This window comes from Mesocricetus auratus, unplaced genomic scaffold (genome assembly GCF_017639785.1).
Source record: "Mesocricetus auratus isolate SY011 unplaced genomic scaffold, BCM_Maur_2.0 Super-Scaffold_100676, whole genome shotgun sequence".
Taxonomy (NCBI): domain Eukaryota; kingdom Metazoa; phylum Chordata; class Mammalia; order Rodentia; family Cricetidae; genus Mesocricetus; species Mesocricetus auratus.
In genome coordinates this window covers 181,968,043-181,989,075 of record NW_024429266.1, presented here as the reverse complement: position 1 = coordinate 181,989,075, position 21,033 = coordinate 181,968,043, and the positions used below count along the sequence as shown (strand labels likewise).

General features: G+C 49.4%; 1 protein-coding gene across 4 annotated transcripts in view; it reads left to right on the top strand.

Moving 5' to 3' along the window:
• A2ml1 (alpha-2-macroglobulin like 1) overlaps positions 1 to 21,033 on the top strand; it is a 41,179-nt gene that overhangs the window by 10,337 nt on the left and 9,809 nt on the right. For 2 of the 4 annotated variants that reach the window (XM_040738486.1, XM_040738487.1), the window contains exons 11-29: positions 559 to 726; positions 2,203 to 2,430; positions 5,309 to 5,369; positions 5,602 to 5,747; positions 6,549 to 6,698; positions 7,219 to 7,404; positions 8,734 to 8,839; positions 9,141 to 9,258; positions 9,581 to 9,809; positions 10,346 to 10,472; positions 11,897 to 12,018; positions 12,560 to 12,611; positions 13,141 to 13,224; positions 14,796 to 14,972; positions 15,133 to 15,214; positions 15,482 to 15,638; positions 17,766 to 17,840; positions 18,177 to 18,339; positions 19,568 to 19,779. In XM_040738486.1, the coding sequence (XP_040594420.1) occupies positions 559 to 726; positions 2,203 to 2,430; positions 5,309 to 5,369; positions 5,602 to 5,747; positions 6,549 to 6,698; positions 7,219 to 7,404; positions 8,734 to 8,839; positions 9,141 to 9,258; positions 9,581 to 9,809; positions 10,346 to 10,472; positions 11,897 to 12,018; positions 12,560 to 12,611; positions 13,141 to 13,224; positions 14,796 to 14,972; positions 15,133 to 15,214; positions 15,482 to 15,638; positions 17,766 to 17,840; positions 18,177 to 18,339; positions 19,568 to 19,779 (2,643 nt within the window). The remainder of the gene's footprint in view (positions 1 to 558; positions 727 to 2,202; positions 2,431 to 5,308; positions 5,370 to 5,601; positions 5,748 to 6,548; positions 6,699 to 7,218; positions 7,405 to 8,733; positions 8,840 to 9,140; positions 9,259 to 9,580; positions 9,810 to 10,345; positions 10,473 to 11,896; positions 12,019 to 12,559; positions 12,612 to 13,140; positions 13,225 to 14,795; positions 14,973 to 15,132; positions 15,215 to 15,481; positions 15,639 to 17,765; positions 17,841 to 18,176; positions 18,340 to 19,567; positions 19,780 to 21,033) is intronic. The other 2 variants (XM_040738489.1, XM_040738488.1) reach the window with 2 other exon arrangements.

Below are 21,033 nucleotides of genomic sequence, written 5' to 3'. Positions count from 1 at the left end.
GGCTGTTAGGTCTGTGTTTCTAGGCCTGGGTACATAGCCCAGTTGTCAGATATTTGCCTATCATGCAGAAACCCAGCTGTGGCTTTAGCCCCAGAATCCCATTAACCAGATGTGGTAGTGCTTGCTTATTAATCTCAGCACTTGGGAAGCAGAGGCAGGAGGAACAGAAGTTCAATGAATTCAAGGCCTATCCAGGATGCATAAGGTCTCCTCTCAAAACCAAAACAAACCAACGACTTCTGTATGTTTCCCAAAGCTTGAGTCGAATCTGTCTTTTCCTAGGCTTCTTCCTGAAATGTGTTCTTGGAATTTCACTTGGCCTCCTACCTAGGTCTCTTCCTAACCTAACTTTAAAACCTCAGTAACAGCCGGGCGTTGGTGGCGCACGCCTTTAATCCCAGCACTTGGGAGGCAGAGGCAGGCAGATCTCTGTGAGTTTGAGGCCAGCCTGGTCTACAAAGAGAGTTCCAGGACAGCCTCCAAAGCCACAGAGAAACCCTGTCTCGAAACCAAAAAAAAAAAAAAAAAAAAAAAAAAAAAGTAACTTTCACCCCTCAGATAAGAGTTAGAGGCCGTGACAACTCCCTCCTCAAGAATCATCCGGTATTTCTGGTGATTTATGGCAAAAATGGAACCACCAAGCAGACGCTAACTACTGACAACGATGGCCTTGCTCCCTTCACACTGGATACAGCCACCTGGAACGCGACAGACATTTCTCTGGAGGTGAGCCCTGGGGAGGCAGCATCCAGATGAGAAGCCTTCCCCGGCGGAAGGTCAAGACTTCTCTTTGTAGTTCTCCCTGGGCATGTGGCTCCCACTGTCAGTCACTCGACCCACCAAGTGTTCTTGGATTGTTTTTGTGTTAGTATTAATCAGATGAAAACCCTCATACCCGAATCCCTACACTGCTCTTATAGTTCATCCTCGTTTCTGACTGAGGATGGACCTGAAACCCGAGTAGGAAGGGAAGTGGTTCTGAGTGAGGTCTTCTTCCTCTCTTTCTCTCTTACTTGTGAAAATGGCTCTTTGGGGTCAGTTTTCCACCATCGTGACAAAACACCTAAAATAACCAACTGAAAAAAGAGAAAATCTTGAATGTGGTTCATGGTTTCAGTTTTTAGTCCATGGTACTTGGCCCTGCCGCTGAGTCTGCGGTGGCACGGTACATCATGGCAGGGGGCAAGTGTTTAATTCACAATAGCCAGAAAGTGGGAGTGCCAGGGTCTAATGTCCCTTCCAGGGCACACTTTCGCCGGGTTCTATTTCCATCTTCCAATAGTGCCGCAGGCTGGGAACCAAGCCTTCAAAACACAGCCTTTGGGGGACGTTCACAGGGAGACCTGTGGGTTTTAGATGATGTATAGGGAGGGTTGGCTATATCAGTGATTAGCGGGACAGCTGAGCAGTGAATGCATGAAGCAGTCACACATCGCCCATACAGAACGGAAAGGGTTCACTGCCCGCCCACCCACACTGGTCAGCTGGGCAGGTGATCTTGGTGGACTTTTGTGTATGTCTGTGAGCCGACTGGCTGCAAGCTGGTGTTCCGCCTCTCTCTCTCATATCCCAACCTGTTAGTCCATGTGTATGCATACAGCAGTGATGGGTACAAGGCCCAGAGCTCACTCACCAGGGCTTTCCCCAGCCGCTGGTTAGCATGTGTTAACATCCTGCTGCCGTCGGGGAGTCGTGTGGCAGGCACATGGGAAGCAACACAATTACTTGGTGAAAAGTGTTGGTACAGGGATATGGCAAACTAGAGCCACCACGGCAGTCACTCAGCAAGCACATAAATTCGTCTTGTAGCTAATTTAACTAGACATTTATTCTAGGCTTCAGGCAATTATCCCATTCAGAAATAACTACTTCTCAACCTCCTCATCCTCTAGACCTTTCTTATCCCTGAAATATAAACTTGCTCATGCCTCTCTGCCCAACTGGGGCCAGTCTTCAGAAGGCATATCACTCCCAAGTGCCCATCACTTGACAGTCTTCTATATCACAATGGTCCTGCACACACCATTTCGTAGACAACCCACCCCCCCGTCCTTGGCTGGGCCTCTAGGAAAATGCCCACTTGTCATTTGTCATTGTCAGGAAGTGAAAATTGCAGAGAAAGAGAGGAATGTACATCCTCCTTTCTCCGTCCTCCTCCTCCTCTCTTCTCCTCTCCGTCCTCATCTCTTCTCTTTCTCCCAGGGCAAGTTCCAGCTGGAAGATTTGGTATATACTCCAGAGGAAGTGCCTCGTTACTACCAAAACGCCTACCTGCACCTTCGTCCCTTCTACAACACCACCCGCAGCTTCCTGGGCATCCGGCGGCCAAGTGGCCTGGTGAGGTGTGGCCAGACCCAGGAGGTGCTAGTGGACTATTCCATTGATCCAAAGGATGCAAGCCCAGACCAAGAAGTCATCTTCTCCTACTATGTGAGTTGGGAAGTGGGGGCTTGTGAAAGGGTATTGAGAGAGAGTCAGTCAGAGAGGAGAGACAAATGCTTGGATGGAGATAAGATGCAGGACATGTGTATAACTGCCGAACTTTAGAGACGCACTTAAAACATAAAGACATCCCAAAGGTGGGTATGGTGGTGTATATTTAGAATTCCTGCACTTAGGAGGTAGAAGCAGGAGGTCAGAAGTTCAAGACCAGCCTGGGCTACATGAAATCCCATCTCAACAAGCAACCAACAAAACCCAGACAGGCGTATGGTGCCCGTGCCTGTAATCTCAGCATTGAGAAGGCGGAGGCAGACTGGTTGCTGGAGGTTCAAGGTTAGCTTGAGCTCCACAGCAAGACCCAGTCTTTTCTTTTTAATGGAAAAAGACCTCACATTTAATTGTGATATTTTAAAACTGTACAAAATTTTTTTATATCTGCCCTCCCACCCCATATTTAGACTCTTAAAATGACAGGAAACCATGACCAATCGCAGGTTGAATGGGTTCAATAAGTTTACCCCTTCAGTTCCTATATGAAGCACCCAGTATTCCTTAAAACACCAATGAGACCTGGCAGTGGCCAACAGTGAATTTCATCTTCAGGGTTAAGAAGTTCAGATCCTCTGAGCATTCTGTGATGCAGTGGCACTTGTCCAGAACTGGGACTGCCCCACACTTGGGGAACTTAAATTGTACCACTGAAAAAAAGCAGCTTCCCCTTCAAGGGGAAGAAAGAGAAAAACAACCCAAAACCCAGCTAGTTTAGCTGTGAAGACCCGGTCTTAAAAAGCCAAAAGAATAAGAGATATTTACATCTTTTTCTCAACTAAGTCTTTGAAGCGGCACGCATTATTCCTTACAGTGTGCCTACCTCAGTTGGGAGTCAATGCACTTCCGCAGTTGGTGATGCTGGATGTTGTGAGGCGTTTGGTGTTTGCACACACCTGCTGGTAACTGCATTGCACCCCCTAGAAATGAATGGGGGGATGAGGGATTGAAGACAGAGAACTTTTTTGTTTACATTCCAATTCCAGTTCCCCTCCCTCCTCTTCTCCCTCTCCCCCCAAGCCCCACCTGCTCCTCAGAGAAAGTAAGGCCTCCCATAGGAAGTCTACTAAGTCGCCCAAACATCTGAGGGTTGTTGGTTTTTTTTCTCAGAAACCCATTGTAACTACGTAGGAAGACAAATGAGAAATTAACTGAGAAAATGCTGCCAGCCAGGGCTGGAGCAAGGTGGATGAGTGGGGAGGGAAGGAAAGAGAATGCGGGACTCAGAAGCGAGTCCACTCCGTTTCATTGCTCAGTCTCGAGTTAGAGTCTTTGTTGGTGCAGATGAACCCAGCAAGCACAGTACCATCAAGCTGTACCGCTGGTCCTTCAATGCCATGCGTTTACACACATGCACACATACTGCAGTGTGTGTGTGTGTGTGTGTGCGTGTGTGTGTGTGTGTGTGTGTGTGTGTACGTGTGTGTGCATGTGTGTGGTATAGTGAGCATACAGAGACCAGAGGACAACGCTGTGGAATTGGTTCTCTCCGTCTACCTTTCTGTGAGTTCTGGGGCTTGAACAAAGACTCCAGGGTTCCTGGGCTTCTATACTCACTGAGCTATCCAGCCATCCTGCCAGCCCTGAACTCTCTCCCTTCCTTTCTTCCTTTCCTTCTTTCTTTCTTTTTTCCTGAGACAAGGTTTCTCTGTGTAGCCCTGGTTGTCCTGGAACTAGATCTGTAGACCAGGCTGGCCTCAAGCTCACAGAGATTCATCTGCCTCTGGCTCCCAAGTGCTGTGTTTAAAGGCATGTGCCACACTGCCCAGCTTCTGGACTATGTTCATAGCAATGTTATAAACTGAAAATTGATATCAACAGCAGCTTCAGTGGGAAAGCAAAATCCTAAATTGGACAGAAAGCAGTGTGTAAAGATAAGCAAGTTACTGGCCACTCATGGCGACAAGGAACTAGACTCAAATAAGCCTTAGGAGGCATGACCCAGATAGTCTTCTTGTTCCCTTCTGCTCTCAGATTCTCAGACTTTCTCTCCTCTGGATCATTCTGGTCACTTCTGTCATTTCATTGCTTCCAGCAAGCAATAAACCCAGCAGAATGGGGAGGGGTGTGCAGAAAACAAGTCTCAGGGCGATTACAGACAGGATCCTCTGGACAGGGGTGGGAGGCGAGGCTGGGGGCCTGGGCCTGAGGAGCTCTGAGAGTCAGGTGAGTGGCTGAGCACTGGCAGTGAACACTGGGTGGAGCAGGACAGCCACAGGGTTCTAGTTCAAGTGCGAGCACACAGGAAGTGCTTGGGAAATAGCATTCTCCTCCCATGAGCCAGACGCCACATCAGCTCTGGACAGTGTAAGGTTCATTCCCACCGAATCGAACTGTCATAAAGAACGATTGTGAGGATGGGTTTTTAGCTGACTTTATGCTACAAGAAGTATAAAACAATACAACTTGGAGATCCTAGAGAAGTCCCGGACTTCTACTGTGAGGGAATGTTTTTCTTTTTATGCTGTCTGCCCCTTGCTTCCTTCCACCCTCATCCTGGCTCTCAGCCAGGCCTCCACTTGGAGACGAGCCATCAGGACCCGATAAGCAGAGAGCTGCTCGGTGAGGGACTGGACTGTGCAGGCTCTTGATGTGTGCAAAGAGCTCGAGTTCATGGGGGGGCACAGACATGGCAGGGATATGGACATGGCGGGGACGCAGACATGGCGGGGACGCAGATATAGTGGGGACGCAGACATGGCGGGGACGCAGGCATGGCGGGGATGTGGACATGATGGGGAGGCAGACATGCTCAGCGGTAGGGCCCAGAGGAAAGAAACTGACTGCTGAGCCTTCGGTTTTTCTCCCCCTTCGATAGGTAACAGGGAAAGGGAGTTTGCAGGCCGAGGGGCAGAAACACCTGAAGGTTAAAGAGAAAGGTGAGTGCACTTGCTTCCGGGATGTGAGAGGTGTAGGAAACCCTGGAGAAGCGCCCCTGTGCACAGAGACATCTGGAGGAGACCGCTAACAGTTGTCGACCAGGGACTAGAGAGAAAGGAGAGGCAGCATGGCCCCTACGGCCTGGGCTCGCCAGGCCGGTGCTGGAGAACAGCGTGCATGCTGGGTGCACAGGTGGGTGCAGCCTGGCTCTTCTGCCCTCTTCTTTCTCAGGACCAAAAGGCTCCTTCTCCTTCTCCCTGACCTTCACCTCCAGAATGGCACCTTCCCCTTCCCTCATCATCTACACCGTATTTCCCAGCGGAGGTGTCATAGCCGACAAAATCCAGTTCTCCATGGAAATGTGCTTTGACAATCAGGTAAGACGGCAGTTGAGGACAGCCCCGGAAATGAGTTGGGTGAAGAGAAAGCTCCCGGGTGACAGAATTGGAGACGAAGCAAGTTTAGGGTGATCTGAAGAGCACATGGACCGTGATTGTCACACTGTACCTGTTTCTCTCGTAGCTTAGATCCATGCGGAAGTCTTTCTTCTTCTTCCCCTACTGGTCTCCCAGCCCCCTCTCCCTCCCCCTCCTCCCCCCCTCCTAAAGTCACAGCAGAGCTGGGGGTGGGTGCGACGACTGTGAGTTCAGGGATGGTCTAGACTATAGTAGACCCTGTCTCAGAAGACGGCTTCTGTTCCATGCGCTCTCCCTTCCTGCTTCCCTTCGCCCTCCCTTTCAGCTCCCTTCCCTCCCTTCTCTTCATTTTTGAGACGAGGCCTCACTATGTAGCCCAGGCAGGCCTTAGGTTGGCGGCAACCCGCCTGCCTCTGCCGAGTGTTGGGATTATAAGCATGTGCCACCACAGCTGGCCATATCCCCTGCCTGCAGTGTCCCTTTTAAACATTACTAGCTACCCCTTTTCTATCTCTGTGCACACATTCTAGTACAAAAATGTTGTGAACGTTGTATGTTAATTAAATATTAATGCTAATAAATAGGCTGATTCATGTTATGCATTAATTAAAATGTTGTGAATATAACATACATATTATAAATAACAGTGATGGAATGGGCTGGATCCCAGGCAGAGGCATGCTGGCTGATGATCCAGGTCCCATTGTTTCAGCTGCTGTCCGGGATGACTGGATCCCCACCGCATACCCATCTCTTGCCCAGGTCTCCATTGGCTTCTCACCTTCCCAGCAGCTCCCAGGAACAGATGTGGAGTTACAGCTGCAGGCAGCACCTGGGTCCCTGTGTGCAGTCCGGGCTGTGGACGAGAGTGTCCTGCTCCTCAGGCCAGAGAGGGAGCTGAGCAACAGCTCTGTGAGTGATCAGGGACTGGATGGGGCACAGGACATGATGGGGAGAACAGTTTAACTGCATCGGATACAGGAGGGGGCAGGAGTCCTGGGAAGTAGCCTCCTGGTGAAGGGCGCCAGAAAAGCTGTCGTTTGACAGTGGAGCCCTGTGTGTGGGACACACCTGCAATGCCAGCACCGGAGAGGCTATCAGTTCATAGCCAGCCTGGGCTATAAGTGAGGCAAGAGGGAAAGGAAGAAAGAAAGAGAGAGACGGGGAGGGAGGGAGGGAGGGAGGGAGGGAGGGAGGGAGAGGGGGAGGGGGAGGGAGAGATAAAGGTATTTGAGGAACATAGTAATATGGGTGCTGGGAAGGAAGACGGGTGAAATAGGAGGGACGAGGTTCTGGGAGCGCCGTAGAGGTCGCCGTGGAATAAACAGAAGAGTCTATACAAGTGAAGTGAGACAGCAGGAGCCGTGGCGGCAGAATGGAGTGGTTCCCACCGGCTGCACTGATCGGGCTTGTTCTCCTCCTCTCATCGCAGGTCTATGGGATGTTTCCATCCTGGTACAATTTTTACCCCTACCAAGTGGCTGAGTATGATGAGTGCCCAGCATTTGGCTCCCCTCAACCCCTCATTGATCCCGTGCCCAGAGAGGGACTCAGGAAGCACTCAATCATCTGGAGACCCTGGTACTCTGAAGGCGCGGATGTGTTCAGTTTCTTCCAGGTGGATGCCCTGACACTTCTGTTCTCTTGAAAACGACGGTTGTGGGAGCCGGGGAAGGGAAACCCACAGCTGAGAAAGCAGAGCAGCTCCCGTGGGCACTGGCAGGAAGGGATGTGGAAGGGGCTCTGTCATGTGGACAGTCTCACTGGGCTCCTCTGCTTGCAGAACGTGTCTGGTGAAAGAACCACTGTGTGAGGCTGTCCTAGAACTGTTTCTGTGGCCCTCACAGGGGACACTTGAGAAGGAACAGTGCTGGAGGTAGCCCAGATGTCTGTATTGCTGTGTAGAACGGTTTGTATGGGTTTTAAGAGCAGGGCTTGGGTAATAAGCACTCACTTATAAGTGGATTTTAGACATAAAGCAAAGGGCAGCCAGCCTACAGGGCACAACCCCAGAGAACCTAGGTAACAAAGAGGACCCTAAGAGAGGCATACATAGATCTGTCTAGGAAGGGCAAGAAGACAAGATTCCCTGAGTAAACTGGGAGTGTTGGAGGGCAGGAGAGAGGGTAGAAGGGGAGAGAGAAGGAGGGAAGGGGAGTAGGAGAAAATGTATAGCCAAAAAAAAAAAAAAAAAAAGGAGCAGGGCTTGAGATGCTGTGTGAGCCAGGTCTAACCAGGAGACGTCCGAGGTCAGAGACCACGTCTTCTTCATTTCATCCGTGTGTCCTTTTTTTTTTTTTTAAACATTTTTAGATTTATTTATTTAGTATACAGCATCTGTCTGTATGCTAGAAAGCCAGAAGAGGGCACCAGATCTCAATACAGATGGTTGTGAGGCACCATGTGGTTGCTGGGAATTGAACCCGGGTCCTCTGGAAGAACAGCCAGTGCTCTTAACCTCTGAGCCATCTCTCCAGCTCACCATGTGTCCTTTCTAATGCATGCCTTTCCCTAACACTCACTGTATTTTTGTAGGACTGATTAAGCTGGTATGGTCTCTGCCCTCGGAAGCCAAATCTGAGGACACAGTGACATTCGGGAGAGGCATAAACATCTTTATTTTTGATGGATTTAAGGCTGAGCTGGTTAGGCCCTCATTAGTCATACTGAAGTCTCATACAATGTTATCTTCCTTTCCTGGTGGTTTAGGGGATGGACCCCAGGGCCCCAAACGCATGCCACTGACCTATGCACCCAGACCACAAGTGACCTGATGAGTGGTCTGGTCCCTGTGGCTGAATGCCCGTTCAAAACCACTGGTCTCACCGTGAATAACAAAAGCATGTTTTGGTTCAAACCTTTGAGGGTGGAATTCCTTGCTGTGGGTCTGGTCGTAGGATAAAGACACCTTCACATTTCATTTGTTGGTCTTTTTGGTGCATACCAGGACATGGGCTTGAAAATCCTATCAAATGCCAAAATCAAGAAGCCGGTAGACTGCAGTCACCACCATCCACACTACAGCACCACCATGGAGGGCGGAAGTAAGATAAGTAAGATGCTACTCTGGTCCCCGGGACTCCGACAACCTCCTCTGCCCTTGGGCTGAGTCTGCCGCTTCAGATTGGTACTGGGTCGTAGAGGCAGGACGTTTCCAGACAGTGTCTCCAGGAAGAGCCTTTGAAGCCTGGGCCCCTTGTCTGTGCAGTCTCTGGCCACAGCTCTTGGCCCGTACTTCGCCAATGACCTTTCTGCCTCTCCTCTCTTTGGCGGTCCTTTGCTTTAGGAGTTCTCTGCTTTGCCGAGTTTCTTACTAGCAGTGTCGCTGATAACCAGTCTTCTGATCCTCGTCAGTAGGTGGCGGTGTTGCCCCGAACACGGGGTTCGCAGGGCCATCGGCGCAGCAGACAGAGGACTCTCAGGTCCGCCAGTACTTCCCAGAGACCTGGCTGTGGGAACTGTTTCCGGTCGGGTACGTGATGCGGTGGAGTCTGCAGAAAACTCAGAACCGTCATTTCGAGGGTCTCAGTGTCAGGAACTCCTCCCCTGGGGTCCCAAAGCAAGCTCTCAGAACACACTCATACCTCACACCCACGTAGTGCGCACTGCATGCTCGCCCCGCGTCCACACTGATGCTTAGAACCACTGAAAGCCACGAGCCACCCCTTCTCCCACATCTGCACGTATCCCTCCCCCAGGTTCACTCCCAGGGCAGCAGCCTCCCCTTTTCCGTTTGCAGACCAATGCTCTGGAATGCGCTCGGTCCGCACCTCCATGGGCTCTTGTATTCACAGTAACTCGGGAAGCAAGGTGGTCCAGGTCACAGTTCCCGACACCATCACTGAGTGGAAGGCTATGACATTCTGCACCTCCCAGTCCAGAGGCTTCGGCCTGTCAGCTACTGTAGGGCTGACTGCTTTCCAGCCGTTCTTCGTTGACCTGATACTACCTTACTCGGTCGTTCGTGGAGAATCCTTCCGCCTTTCAGCCACCGTCTTCAATTATCTAAAGGACCCCATCAGGGTGAGAACCGGGATGCCCGAAGCAGTGCGGCCCGGGGCCCACAAGTCCCTCTCTAAAGCGGAAGCATACCAGATTTCCTGGGAGAGGCGGTGTTGGAGTCATAGGCCCTGAGTCCCTAGGTCACCGACCCCTCCTCTCCCCCTCCCCCCCTCCCTTCTTTCCTTCTTTCATACTGTGAGTTGAGTGCGTGGCTTCAAGCACCCTAGCCAAATGCTTGACCATTGAGCTATATCCCAGCACTCTATTTATTTATTTATATGTTTATTCTTTGACAATTCCACACATGGATGCATTTTTGTCATTCCTACCTCCCATTGTCCTCTTTCACTGAATTCCCACACCCCAGCCTGCCTTTAACTTTTTTTCCTGCTTTTTACTTTTTATTTTGCGATAGAGGCGCGCAAAGTTGCTTCCACTGGCCTTGAACTCCCTCTGTAGCCCAACCCAGGCTTGCCCTTCCGAGGCCGAGGCGTCGGGGTTTCCAGGCCTACACTATCACGCTGCACTTCTTTACCGTTTACTTCTTGATCGCGCAGGTTCAGACGCACCTGGCCCCATCAGATGAGTACCATGTGGAGTCGGGGGCAGAGTATCAGGCCTCCAGCTGCCTGGGTGCAGATGAAGCCAAGACCTTTCACTGGAACATCACGGCTGTCAAGCTGGGTAAGAGAGGACCACAGACCTCTGTGTTTTCCTGCTTCGTAGCTTGTTTCTGCTTCCCTCCCTTTTATTTACCTCTGTTCTTTCCCTTCTGAGACTATGCGACATGTAAATAAGCAAGGGCTCCAAGAGACGACCAAACAAATGTATCCAATCTAGAGTATTCTGAGTGTGAAAGGAGAGTTTCTGTGTTTATGACAGGACAAGGACCCACCATGGGGCAGGCACTATTCCAACTGCTTTAATATAGGGACCCGTTTTTAGAAAATACTTATTTTCATGTGTATGTGCACGTGTTTGAGTGTACATCCATGTGCGGTGTGCATGCAGGAGCTTGTGAGGGTCAGAAGAGGACGCCAGATCCCCAGTAACTGGAGTTACAGATGGTTATGAGTCACCCTGTGAGTGCTGGGAACTGAACCTGGGTCCTCAACAAGAGCAACTGGGGATCTTAACCATTGAGCCATCTTTCCAGCCCCTGTACTGACTCATTTAATCTTCATTCCAACCCACTGGCTGTCTCGCATGGAGTAAATCCCTGCAACCAAAAGATGGCCTTTGATTTAATAGTCAGAAACCATTGGAAAATTTAATGGGTTGGAAGAACAAACATTTATTTATTTATACACAATCACATATATTCCGGGCTGGCTTCAAATTCACTATGTAGCTGAGGACGGTCTTGAGCTTCAGATTATAGTCATATGTGACCATGCATGGTTGATGTGGCACTAAGGCCTGTCATGAAGCTGTCAAGGCTGTGGTCTCAGCTGAGAGCTGAGAGAAGATCTGCTTCGAAGCTCACTTCAGAAGCCCTGTTTCTGGCAGGCTCATGGTCCGAATGCCATTTTCCTAGCTTCAGCTGTGAGCTGGAACCTGCATTCCACGCCTCACAGGAGTCTTCTCTGGGCAGCTTTGTCACAAAGCAGCTGTCCTTCTCCAGAGCCCACGACTGGCAAGTCTGCACACTGGAGAGAGCCTGCAGCCTTTGTGTGAGCATCAGAAGACCTAGCCCATTGCTTCTGCTTGGTCTTGAGTCACTGGGGTCGGGGACTCACCTCAATGGCAGACTGACGGCCTAGTATGTGTCCCAAGGCCGATAGTCCCATCCTCAGCACCAACACTACAAAAAAAAAAAAAAAGAACCAAAAAAACAAAAAAGCCAAACACCCTACCCTACTCAATGGAGTCACTCAACCCAGTCCACACGCCAAAGGAAGTAACCATCAAAACGCAGGGCTCCCGTGCCCTTACACCATCTCCTCATCACTGGCATCACCCAGGCTGCACAGCAGGCCTCTGAGCTAGGGCTTGCACTGTGGCACGGCCCCAGGTAATGGCTGGGCCACACCAGTTTGAGAGTCCAAAGGGGAAGAGGCCTCGTTGGCCCCCTGGGCTGACACTCCCCTTCCTTTGTCTCTGCTCAGGTCATGTCAACTTCACTGTTAGTACCAAGATTGTGGACAGCCATGAACTCTGTGGGGACCGGAAGGGGGTTGTCCCTAATAGAGGCCAGAGCGACACGCTCATCAAGCCCGTTCTCGTCAAGGTGAGTGTCTTTCAGGACTGGTGTCAGGTGGAGACGACAACCGCACGCGGTGCTCAGTACCCCACCCTGCCCATCAGTTTCACAGCCCTCACACTCTGCCTCCAGTCTGGACGTTTCCGTGTTCTTCTCCCTCGGCCCTTCTGCCCTAGCCAATTGTCTAGCCCGTACCCGTGACCCATGGGAGCGCTCAGCGTGATGCCGGGCTCACTGACTGCCAATACTCAAACGTTAGCTTCCCTTATTAAAACCCATGGCCTCATCAGTTGCCTTTTTAACCCATTACAAACCCTATTGAACCTTGCTTCTAAATCCCCTAGCTGTAGGCTGTGACTGGAAGATGGTTGTTAAAAAAAAAAAAAAAAAAAAAAAAAGCCCTTCCCTGGATGGAGACAGGGTCCTTCCATGCTTCAAAGAAAATCTCCCTTCTCTTACATTCTGAGGGGAGGGGAGCAGGGGACCATGGGAAGGGCCTCCTCACCAGCCTCCCTGCTTCTATGCCCACCATGCGTTTATCTGATGCTCTCCCCATTGAATCGTGCAGCCTGAAGGCGTCCTTGTGGAGAAGACTCACAGCTCACTGCTGTGTCCCAAAGGTGGGTGGACCTGAGCAGGTGACTGGGAAGATGTCCCTTGGGCAACAGGTGATGCTCACACATAAAAGGAGGATGGTGCTGGATGTGGTGGTGCTACCTGTAATTCCAGTTGAGTGCAGAGGCAAGAGGATCACAAGGTTGGGGTCAGCTTGCTTTACACTGGGAGTTCCAGGCTAGCCAGGACTGTGTAGAGAGAGACCTTATTACCAAACCAAACTAAGCAACCAAATGAACAAACAGGGCAGAGGAGTACGCAGATTGGAAGGGAAAAGAGAGCTTAGGTTGTTACCCCTGCTGGGATCAAGGAACTGAAAGGAGGATTAAATAAAAGGAAAATTCTAAGGAGCCCATATGTGACTCCTTGAGATTTATTTTCAGCAAAAATCCCTGTGAATTGGCTTACACCCAGCTGCATGCCACCCCATAGAAAATACTGGAGCACACTGGGTTTAGAAAACCCTTGGTTACAGAACTTGACTCAGAATCTCAGGACCCCACCATCCATGTCACCTTTTCTCTGTGGTCACAGGAGAGGTGGCTGCAGACTCTGTCTCCCTGGAGCTCCCTGTGGATACTGTTCCCGACTCCGCCAAGGCTCACATTACTGCTCTGGGTAAGCGGCTTGCTCAGGAAGACAAGGTGGACCGGAGCTGCAGGTGCATAGTGTGCAGCATGCGCACCTGAAGCAAGTATCCAGGGCTGAAGGAGCGAAAGAAGGAAGCAAGTCCTGGACCAGAGCAATGCCCCAGATGGGCTACAAATGCAGAATGCAAGGAAGGTGCTGTTTGTGCCCGGAGGTTAAGCGCACACTCCGCTCTTCCAGAGGACCTAGCAGCAGTGCCAGTTGACTCAAACTTGCTTGTAACTGTAGCTCCAGGGGATCTAGTGCACTCTTCTGGCCTCTGAGGGTACCTGCACCCGTGCACGCGCGTGCGCGCACACACACACACACACACTCACACTCACACATGTGTACACACACGTGCACAGCTCCAGGGGATCTAGTGCACTCTTCTGGCCTCTGAGGGTACCTGCGCGTGCTTGTGCACACACACACACACACACTCACACACATGCAAACACACACGTGCACACACACAATAATAAAACGTATATTTTTTTAAAATGAAGGAATCGAGGCAGGATAAAAATAAAACCTTGTAAACAATGGAGGCGTTGGGGCAGGAGGAAGCTCGCTGTTACAGATGTTCGATATACATTTGGGTTTAATATATCTATAACCTGGGTAGAGAACAGATAATATGTTTGCCCCAGCCATTTAGCAATGAAGTGTCTGTGTTCAGCTCAGAAGGTAACAACAGCCATAGAGCACAATGCACACAGTGCGCAGTGCAGTTCACTCCTTAGGGAGAACAGCGGAAATGAGCGGACATGGAGTTTGGCATGTTCATCTTGCCACTGAACCCCTGCATGACCTGAACAAGGTCACAGATGACCCCAGCCTTCTTCCCCTCTGTGAAACAGTGACAGCGACCACCTCTCAGGACTGACACAGGACTAAGACCTGTGATGTAGCGTTGTCACTGCAGTATCTAGCACCTGGCAGATGCTGGATACTGGCCAGTACTTTCTTTATTCTCTCACCCCTGCCAACATCCCTTCCTGGTCACCTTCTCTGTTGTGACCATGACCTATCAGTAACTTGGCTACTGCATGCATTCCCTCAAGTGCTGATACACCTAAGATCCATCTTCACTCTGGGAACATGGGTCGTGTCTTTTTCCTTTCTGTCTCTGACAAATTCCTTCAATACAGTCGATGTCAAGTGCATATTGTAGGTTTGAATTGAACCTAATGCCTAAAACACGAAGGAGTTACAGGACCCTGCTAGCTGGCTTGTGTTGAACTGGAGAAAATATCCGTATTGTGGGTGTCTTGGACAAATGTGCTCATTTGGGAATGAATATTTATGCAGTCAAGGAGCTTAGGTGTTAAGACTGTATTAAGGCTAAGTGTGGTGGTTTTGTTATGCCACTTGCAACATCTCTGGCAACATGTCCACTTAAAATCCCTGTACTCGACCTGTACTGTGGTGGTGCACACCTTTAATCCCAGCACTTGGGAGGCAGAGGTAGACCGTTCTCGGAGTTCAGGGACAGTCTGATCTACAGAGTGAGTTCCAGGACAGCTACCACACCCTTTGTTTCTCTATCTGAATCACAGGAGACATCATGGGCACAGCTCTCCAACACCTAGATGGTCTGGTACAGATGCCCAGTGGCTGCGGAGAGCAGAACATGGTCATTTTTGCTCCCATCATCTACGTCTTGCAGTACCTGGAGAAGACAGGGCTGCTGACTGAGGAGATCAGGTCTCGGGCAGTAGGCTTCCTGGAGATAGGTAAGTCAGACCTTTCTTCATTGGACACCCTTCTGGAAAGCTTGCACTAGGTGACAGGCGATGGAGAAGTTCAGTTTCTGAAGTGTCCCACATCCCTGAAAATCTTGATGATGTGAGTTGACGTTGTCATGACATCTAAAGACACATCTTGGTTCCTCAGGGTACCAGAAGGAGCTGATGTATAAACACAGCAACGGCTCATACAGCGCCTTTGGGGAAAAAGATGGAAATGGCAATACATGGTAACACTGCCTGCTTTCCACAGGTTCTGCACTCCAGAACCCAACCCTTGAAGCACCCCCTCTCTCCCCATCTCTCCCTGCAATCCCCTTCCTCGTGCTCTGCCCTTCAATGCTGCTTAGTTTTGCTCACATCTGGTCAAGTCCCTTACTCTTTTCCCAGGGCCTTAGTTCACCCTTTTCTAGGTGTCTTGACCCCCTTCTAGAACCAGAACAAACTGGAATTGTGCACCATAGCTTCTTGCTATGCTTTTTTCCTCACCTGTGTAGGTTGACAGCCTTTGTCACAAAATGTTTTGGCCAAGCTCAGAAATTCATCTTCATCGATGACAAGAACATCCAGGATGCCCTCAAGTGGATGGCTGGAAACCAGCTCCCCAGTGGCTGCTACAACAATGTGGGAAAGCTCCTGCACACAGCTATGAAGGTGGGATCTTTGGGGGAGCCTGCAGCCCCGACAGTGCCTGGGGGTGCCTTTTCAGGTCTAGCCTGCTGTGGGTGCTCTCGGTCAAGTGCTTACCAGTCTGGTCTTCAGTCTTCATGTCTATGGAACAAGAAGAGTCTCCAGAGTCTAGTTTAGTGTTCAGATCAAGGGCATCAGCATCAGCTGAAAATTTGTCTGAAATACAGATCCCAGCTCCTACCTCAGACACAGTGAGAGCTGGCGGCCTGTGATGATCTAATTAGAAACTGAAGTTTCAGACCACTGGACCAGGCAGGCGGTCTCTGGGTCCCTTGCTATTGCCATTTCCCAGTGTCTTTTGTACCAGGTACTGTTCTCAGTACCTGTTTGGAACTTAACATTTACAGCAAATCAGTGAGCTAAGTACCCGTATGCTACTATTAATATCATTTACAAAGGCCCAGAGATGCAGTGAACTGCTCACTCTGACTCCAAAGGTGTGCGCTGTCCCCCTCCCCCACCCCGCATTGCCTCTACTCCTCTGCCGTGTAAGGAAGGAAGGATTTACTTTGGCACACGGTTTGATGGCATGGTGTCGGGGAAGTCATGGCATGGGAGCTTGAGGAGGCAGTTTGTCACATTGCATCTGCAATCAGGAAGCAGGGAGACACGACTGCTCATGCTCGGTTCATTTACTTCTTTGTATGCAGTCCAGGACCCCAGTCCATGGACTGGCCACACTCAAGTGCTCTCCCTACTTTAATCAACCTAGCTAATCCCTTTCGAGCATGCCTAGAGGATTCTCGCCCCAGTGATCATGCATCTCGTCAAGTTAGCGAATTAACCATCACACTCTCCAACACAGGGCAAAGTGCGGGTATGTGGAATGCTTGCACAACCAGAGAGAGAGAGATTTGCACCAGCTATCCTAGAGGAATAGTTCCCATTGCAATCCTAAGACCTGGACTAGTAATCCTGCACTCTGAAACCACATCTTCATGCCGATCATATCAGTCCCCCATCTTTCTCCTCTTTACAACACTCTGTGCTTTCTGCCACTGAGGGAAAATAGATGAGGAACATGTTTTTTTCTGGCTCACAGTTGCAGAGGTTTTAGTCTATGGTCGCTTGGCCCCATCACTTCAGTTTTGGGTGGTTGAGTGTGTCATGTGGCTTAGTGGAAAACTGGAAGCAGAGGTACAAGCAGGAAGGCAGAGGGTCCTATTGTCTCCTTCTAGGGCATGCCTCTAGTAACCAAACTTCCTCCCACAAACCACCCCTAGAATTCTGACCACACCCCACTTATACAAGACGCTGGGGACCAAGCCTTCAACACACGCGCCTTTTTTCTGGGGGGTTGTTGGCATGTACGTCCAGGTACACAGCAGGAGTTGACTAGAACAAGATTCCAGGGGTTTGGTTTTTTTCTCCTTCTTTCTTACCAGAGCCAAACAGCCCATTAAGAAACTGGACACGGGTTGGACGTTGGTGGCGCATACCTTTAATCCCAGCACTTAGGAGGCAGAGGCAGGTGGATCTCTGTGAGTTCGAGGCCAGCCTGGTCTACAGAGCTAGTTCCAGGACAGCCTCCAAAACAATATAGAGAAACCTTGTCTCAAAAAACAAAACAAAACAAAACAAAAAGAAACTGGACACGTGTCATAAAGTTCAGTGGTTTGGCATAGAAACACCAGTTAAACAGACTTACGGTGTTTTAGCTGTGCATCTGAGGACAAGTCATTTCATGTTTTTAAGTAGTAATGTTCTTATCTGTGGAATAAGGAAATTTTAGACTCCACGGTTTTTCCAAATCTCAGAAGCTCTTTCTAGGAGCAGTGTTGAGCAGGGAAGGTTACACTTAATCTTTCCTGCATAAGGGACTGGGCTTGTGTTCCTGGGGTGGGGATGGGGGTTCCCTGTGAGAAACGTGTTCCCCCACCTCTAACCTCTAATCTAAGGGCCTGCCCAGCTGGCCACCTCAGGCTGCCTCCTCCTGTGGCTTCCATTCGAGTCTTTCTTACCCCACTGTATGTCCTGGGCAGTCAGAGCTGTGGAAAGCTCCAGGGATGACGATTTCTTCTTGCAGTCTACACATTATTGTTTAAGATGTTGGCTGCAGTTCTGATGTCCTGTACCCCTGCTTCCCCCTAGGGTGGTGTTGATGATGAGGTTTCCTTGACTGCCTACATCACAGCTGCACTGCTGGAGATGGGGAAGACCGTCAACGTGAGTTTGCTAACTCCTCGTCCTGCCTGCTCCTACAGACACTTACTCTTCCTTGTCCCTAGTATATTTTGCATTTTATTCTCTGTATCTGTGCTCGTGTGAGTGTGTGTTTGTGTATGTGTAGATTAGAAGACAACCTGCAGGGGTTGGTTGTCTGCTTCTACCCCACGGGCTCTGGGTGTCGAACTCAGGTCATCAGGCTTGGTGGCAGGCGACTTTGTCCGCTGACCCACTGGCCCACTCTGTTAAAGTCAAGGAAGAGATGATGCTATCCTCATTGCTTCCCATCTTAGGAGAAATGCCTCATGAATTCAATTGATCATGTTGACCTTTTAGGACCCGATGGTGAAACAAGGTCTGCAGTGTCTCAGGAAGTCTGTCACCTCCACTAGTAACCTCTACACCCAGGCCCTGTTGGCTTATACCTTCTCTCTGGCTGGAGACGTGGAAATCAGAAATGCTCTTCTGCACAAGTTAGACCAACAGGCCACTGTCTCAGGTGTGTTGGCTATGCTGGGCATTATTTGGAACTGTGAAGGTGTACTGTCAATTAACCATCGTTTTCTGTGCCGTCTTCTGCCTCACAGATGTTCAGGGATTATTTTGGTAGAAGTTGAGTCATAAGCTCACCATTGAGAGTTTTGAGAGACAGGCCATTTAAGTCATCAAAAGACATCATTGCATATTCTGAACATGGGAATGTATTTGTTGAAGTTGATCAGATTTACTGGTGTTGTAGAACTGTTTCCGAGATATTTGGTCTAAGATCAATATGGGCATGTTTAGAATAATATTTGAAGTTATAACAGAGTCATAAGCGAAACATCAGCACACTTTCTTTGTCTATATTTGTAGAACCATATTTCCAGGCAGGAAGACAATCTCCGCTTTCATCTGTATGAACACCGGTGCCACACTAGCCTCTCATTTGAGCTAGCATAGCTTGTCTTGTATTTGACCATTGTTGCGAGTGGACGGGACGCACCTGTTCCCCATTAGATTGATTTATTGTGTTTGTCTCTTTTGCATTATCTTGAATCTCAGCCCACATGTTTTCTGTTTTGTCCTTCCAGTTCAATTACTCATTGAGCTATTCATTATCCCAGCTTCTTTTTAAGACGTCTTCTTCCACTCTTTATTTCCATGCGTTCTTTTTCCACGTTACCCACCGACAAGGCTAATTATGCCCCATGTTCTATCTGATTGCCCTATCAGTATATTTTATTCGATCAACTTTGTTAGCACATTTTCTTCTATGGTTCCTTAGCATTCATATACCTGTCTTACCATTTTTATTTTCAAAATGACCAGCCTTTGAATAAGTGAAGAAAATGAAGAAAAATTACTAAAACCTTGTACAGCAGCAACAACAAATGCCCCAAGCACACAAAATTCTTATGAAGTTTTTGCCTACTTATTTGCATTAGCATCAGAACTTATAAACTAACAAGAATGGTTCTCACATATTTCTGCAGAAACATTTATTGACCTTCTAGCTTCACCTTAGGGAGTTTTACACACACACACACACACACACACATACACACACACACACACCATATGTACTTAGGGCTAATTGAATCAGCTGGTTCGGAGAAGTATTTTCTAACCCACGATTGATTCTTGGCTGCCACTTCTCCACTTTAAGGTGTGATGATTACTAAGTGAAAATGGGAAAGTCTGTCAGTTCTGGGCAAACCTTTGCAGCGATGCTTTCTTCTCTGTAGGAGAATCCATTCACTGGAGCCAGAAATCCGCAGTTTCAGATACCAGGCCTTGGTCTGAGCCTAACGAAGTGAATGTAGAGCTTACAGCCTATGTATTGTTGGCCCGCCTCACCAAAGACAGCCTGACTCAAGAGGAAATAGCCAAGGCTACTAGCATAGTGGCTTGGTTGACCAAGCAACGCAACGCGTACGGGGGCTTCTCTTCCACTCAGGTGAGCAATCTGCTTTTCTGACATGGCCAGGTAAGCTTTGCTCCCAGCACTCAGGGGGCAGGGGCAGGCATTCCTCTGAGTTCAAGGCCAGCCTGGTCCACCACTGAGGCTACACAGAGAAACCCTGTCTTAAAGAGAAATATCTCCCTTGCCCTCTGGGTCCTTAGAATCTTATAGAAATGGAGAAAAAGCATATGAAAAATATACAGAAGGATTAGTTAAATCAGGTCATGTGAACATGTTGTTTAAGATAAGCCCACCAGAGACAAGGCCACTCTTAAAACAGAGAAGAAAGTCTTGTTGCTGGCTGGCAGCTGGACTGAGACCTTGCCCGAATCCTGCAGCTCTGAGCCTTATGGCCCTTTGTCTTTTGTGAACACAGACCACATCCTGGTTGTCACACTAAGCAAGAAGCAGAACTACAGAAGCCGGAAAACAGAGTCAGTACATTTAGGGACCTTTCTGCAACTGTGGACTAGGGCTTTATGGATTAGGTCTTTGTTTCCATTTCAGCAGGTACGTGGGGCCAACCTAATGGTGTCTTTAACATGGCATCAGTTATGTTAAGGTCTGGCGGCCTGTTACAATGTGAGTGACACCAGATGCATTTGGTCTTTCCTTTGTAGAGTATTTTTATATGTGTGCTGGCTAGCTTCTGTCAACTAGACACAAGTTAGAGTCACCTAGGAAGAGGGATCCTCCATTAGGTTACCTGCGGGCAAGTCTGTGGTGCATTTGCTTGATTTATGATTGACATGGGAGGGCCCAGCCTGCTGTGGGCAGGTGCCACCCTTGGGCAGGTAGTCCTATGTGGTGTATATATATAAAACACAGCAGCCTGAGCCAGGTGGTGGCACACACCTTTACTCCCAGCACTCGGGGCAGAGGCAGGCATTCCTGAGTTCAGGGCCAGCCTGGTCCATCGCTGGGGCTACACAGAGAAACCCTGTCTTAAAAAACAAAAGAAGCCGGGCGTTGGTGGCTCACGCCTTTAATCCCAGCACTCGGGAGGCAGAGGCAGTCGGATCTCTGTGAGTTCAAGGCCAGCCTGGTCTACAGAGTGAGTTCCAGGACAGTCTCCAAAACTACACAGAGAAACCCTGTCTCGAAAAAACAAAAAAAAAAAAAAAAAAAAAAGAAACGAAACAAAAGCAAAGCAAGGAAGGAGGGAAGGAAGGAAGGAAGGAGGAAGGAGGGAAGGAAGGAAGCCGAGCAAGCAGGAGGGCAAGCAGGAGGGCAAGCCAATAAGCAGGG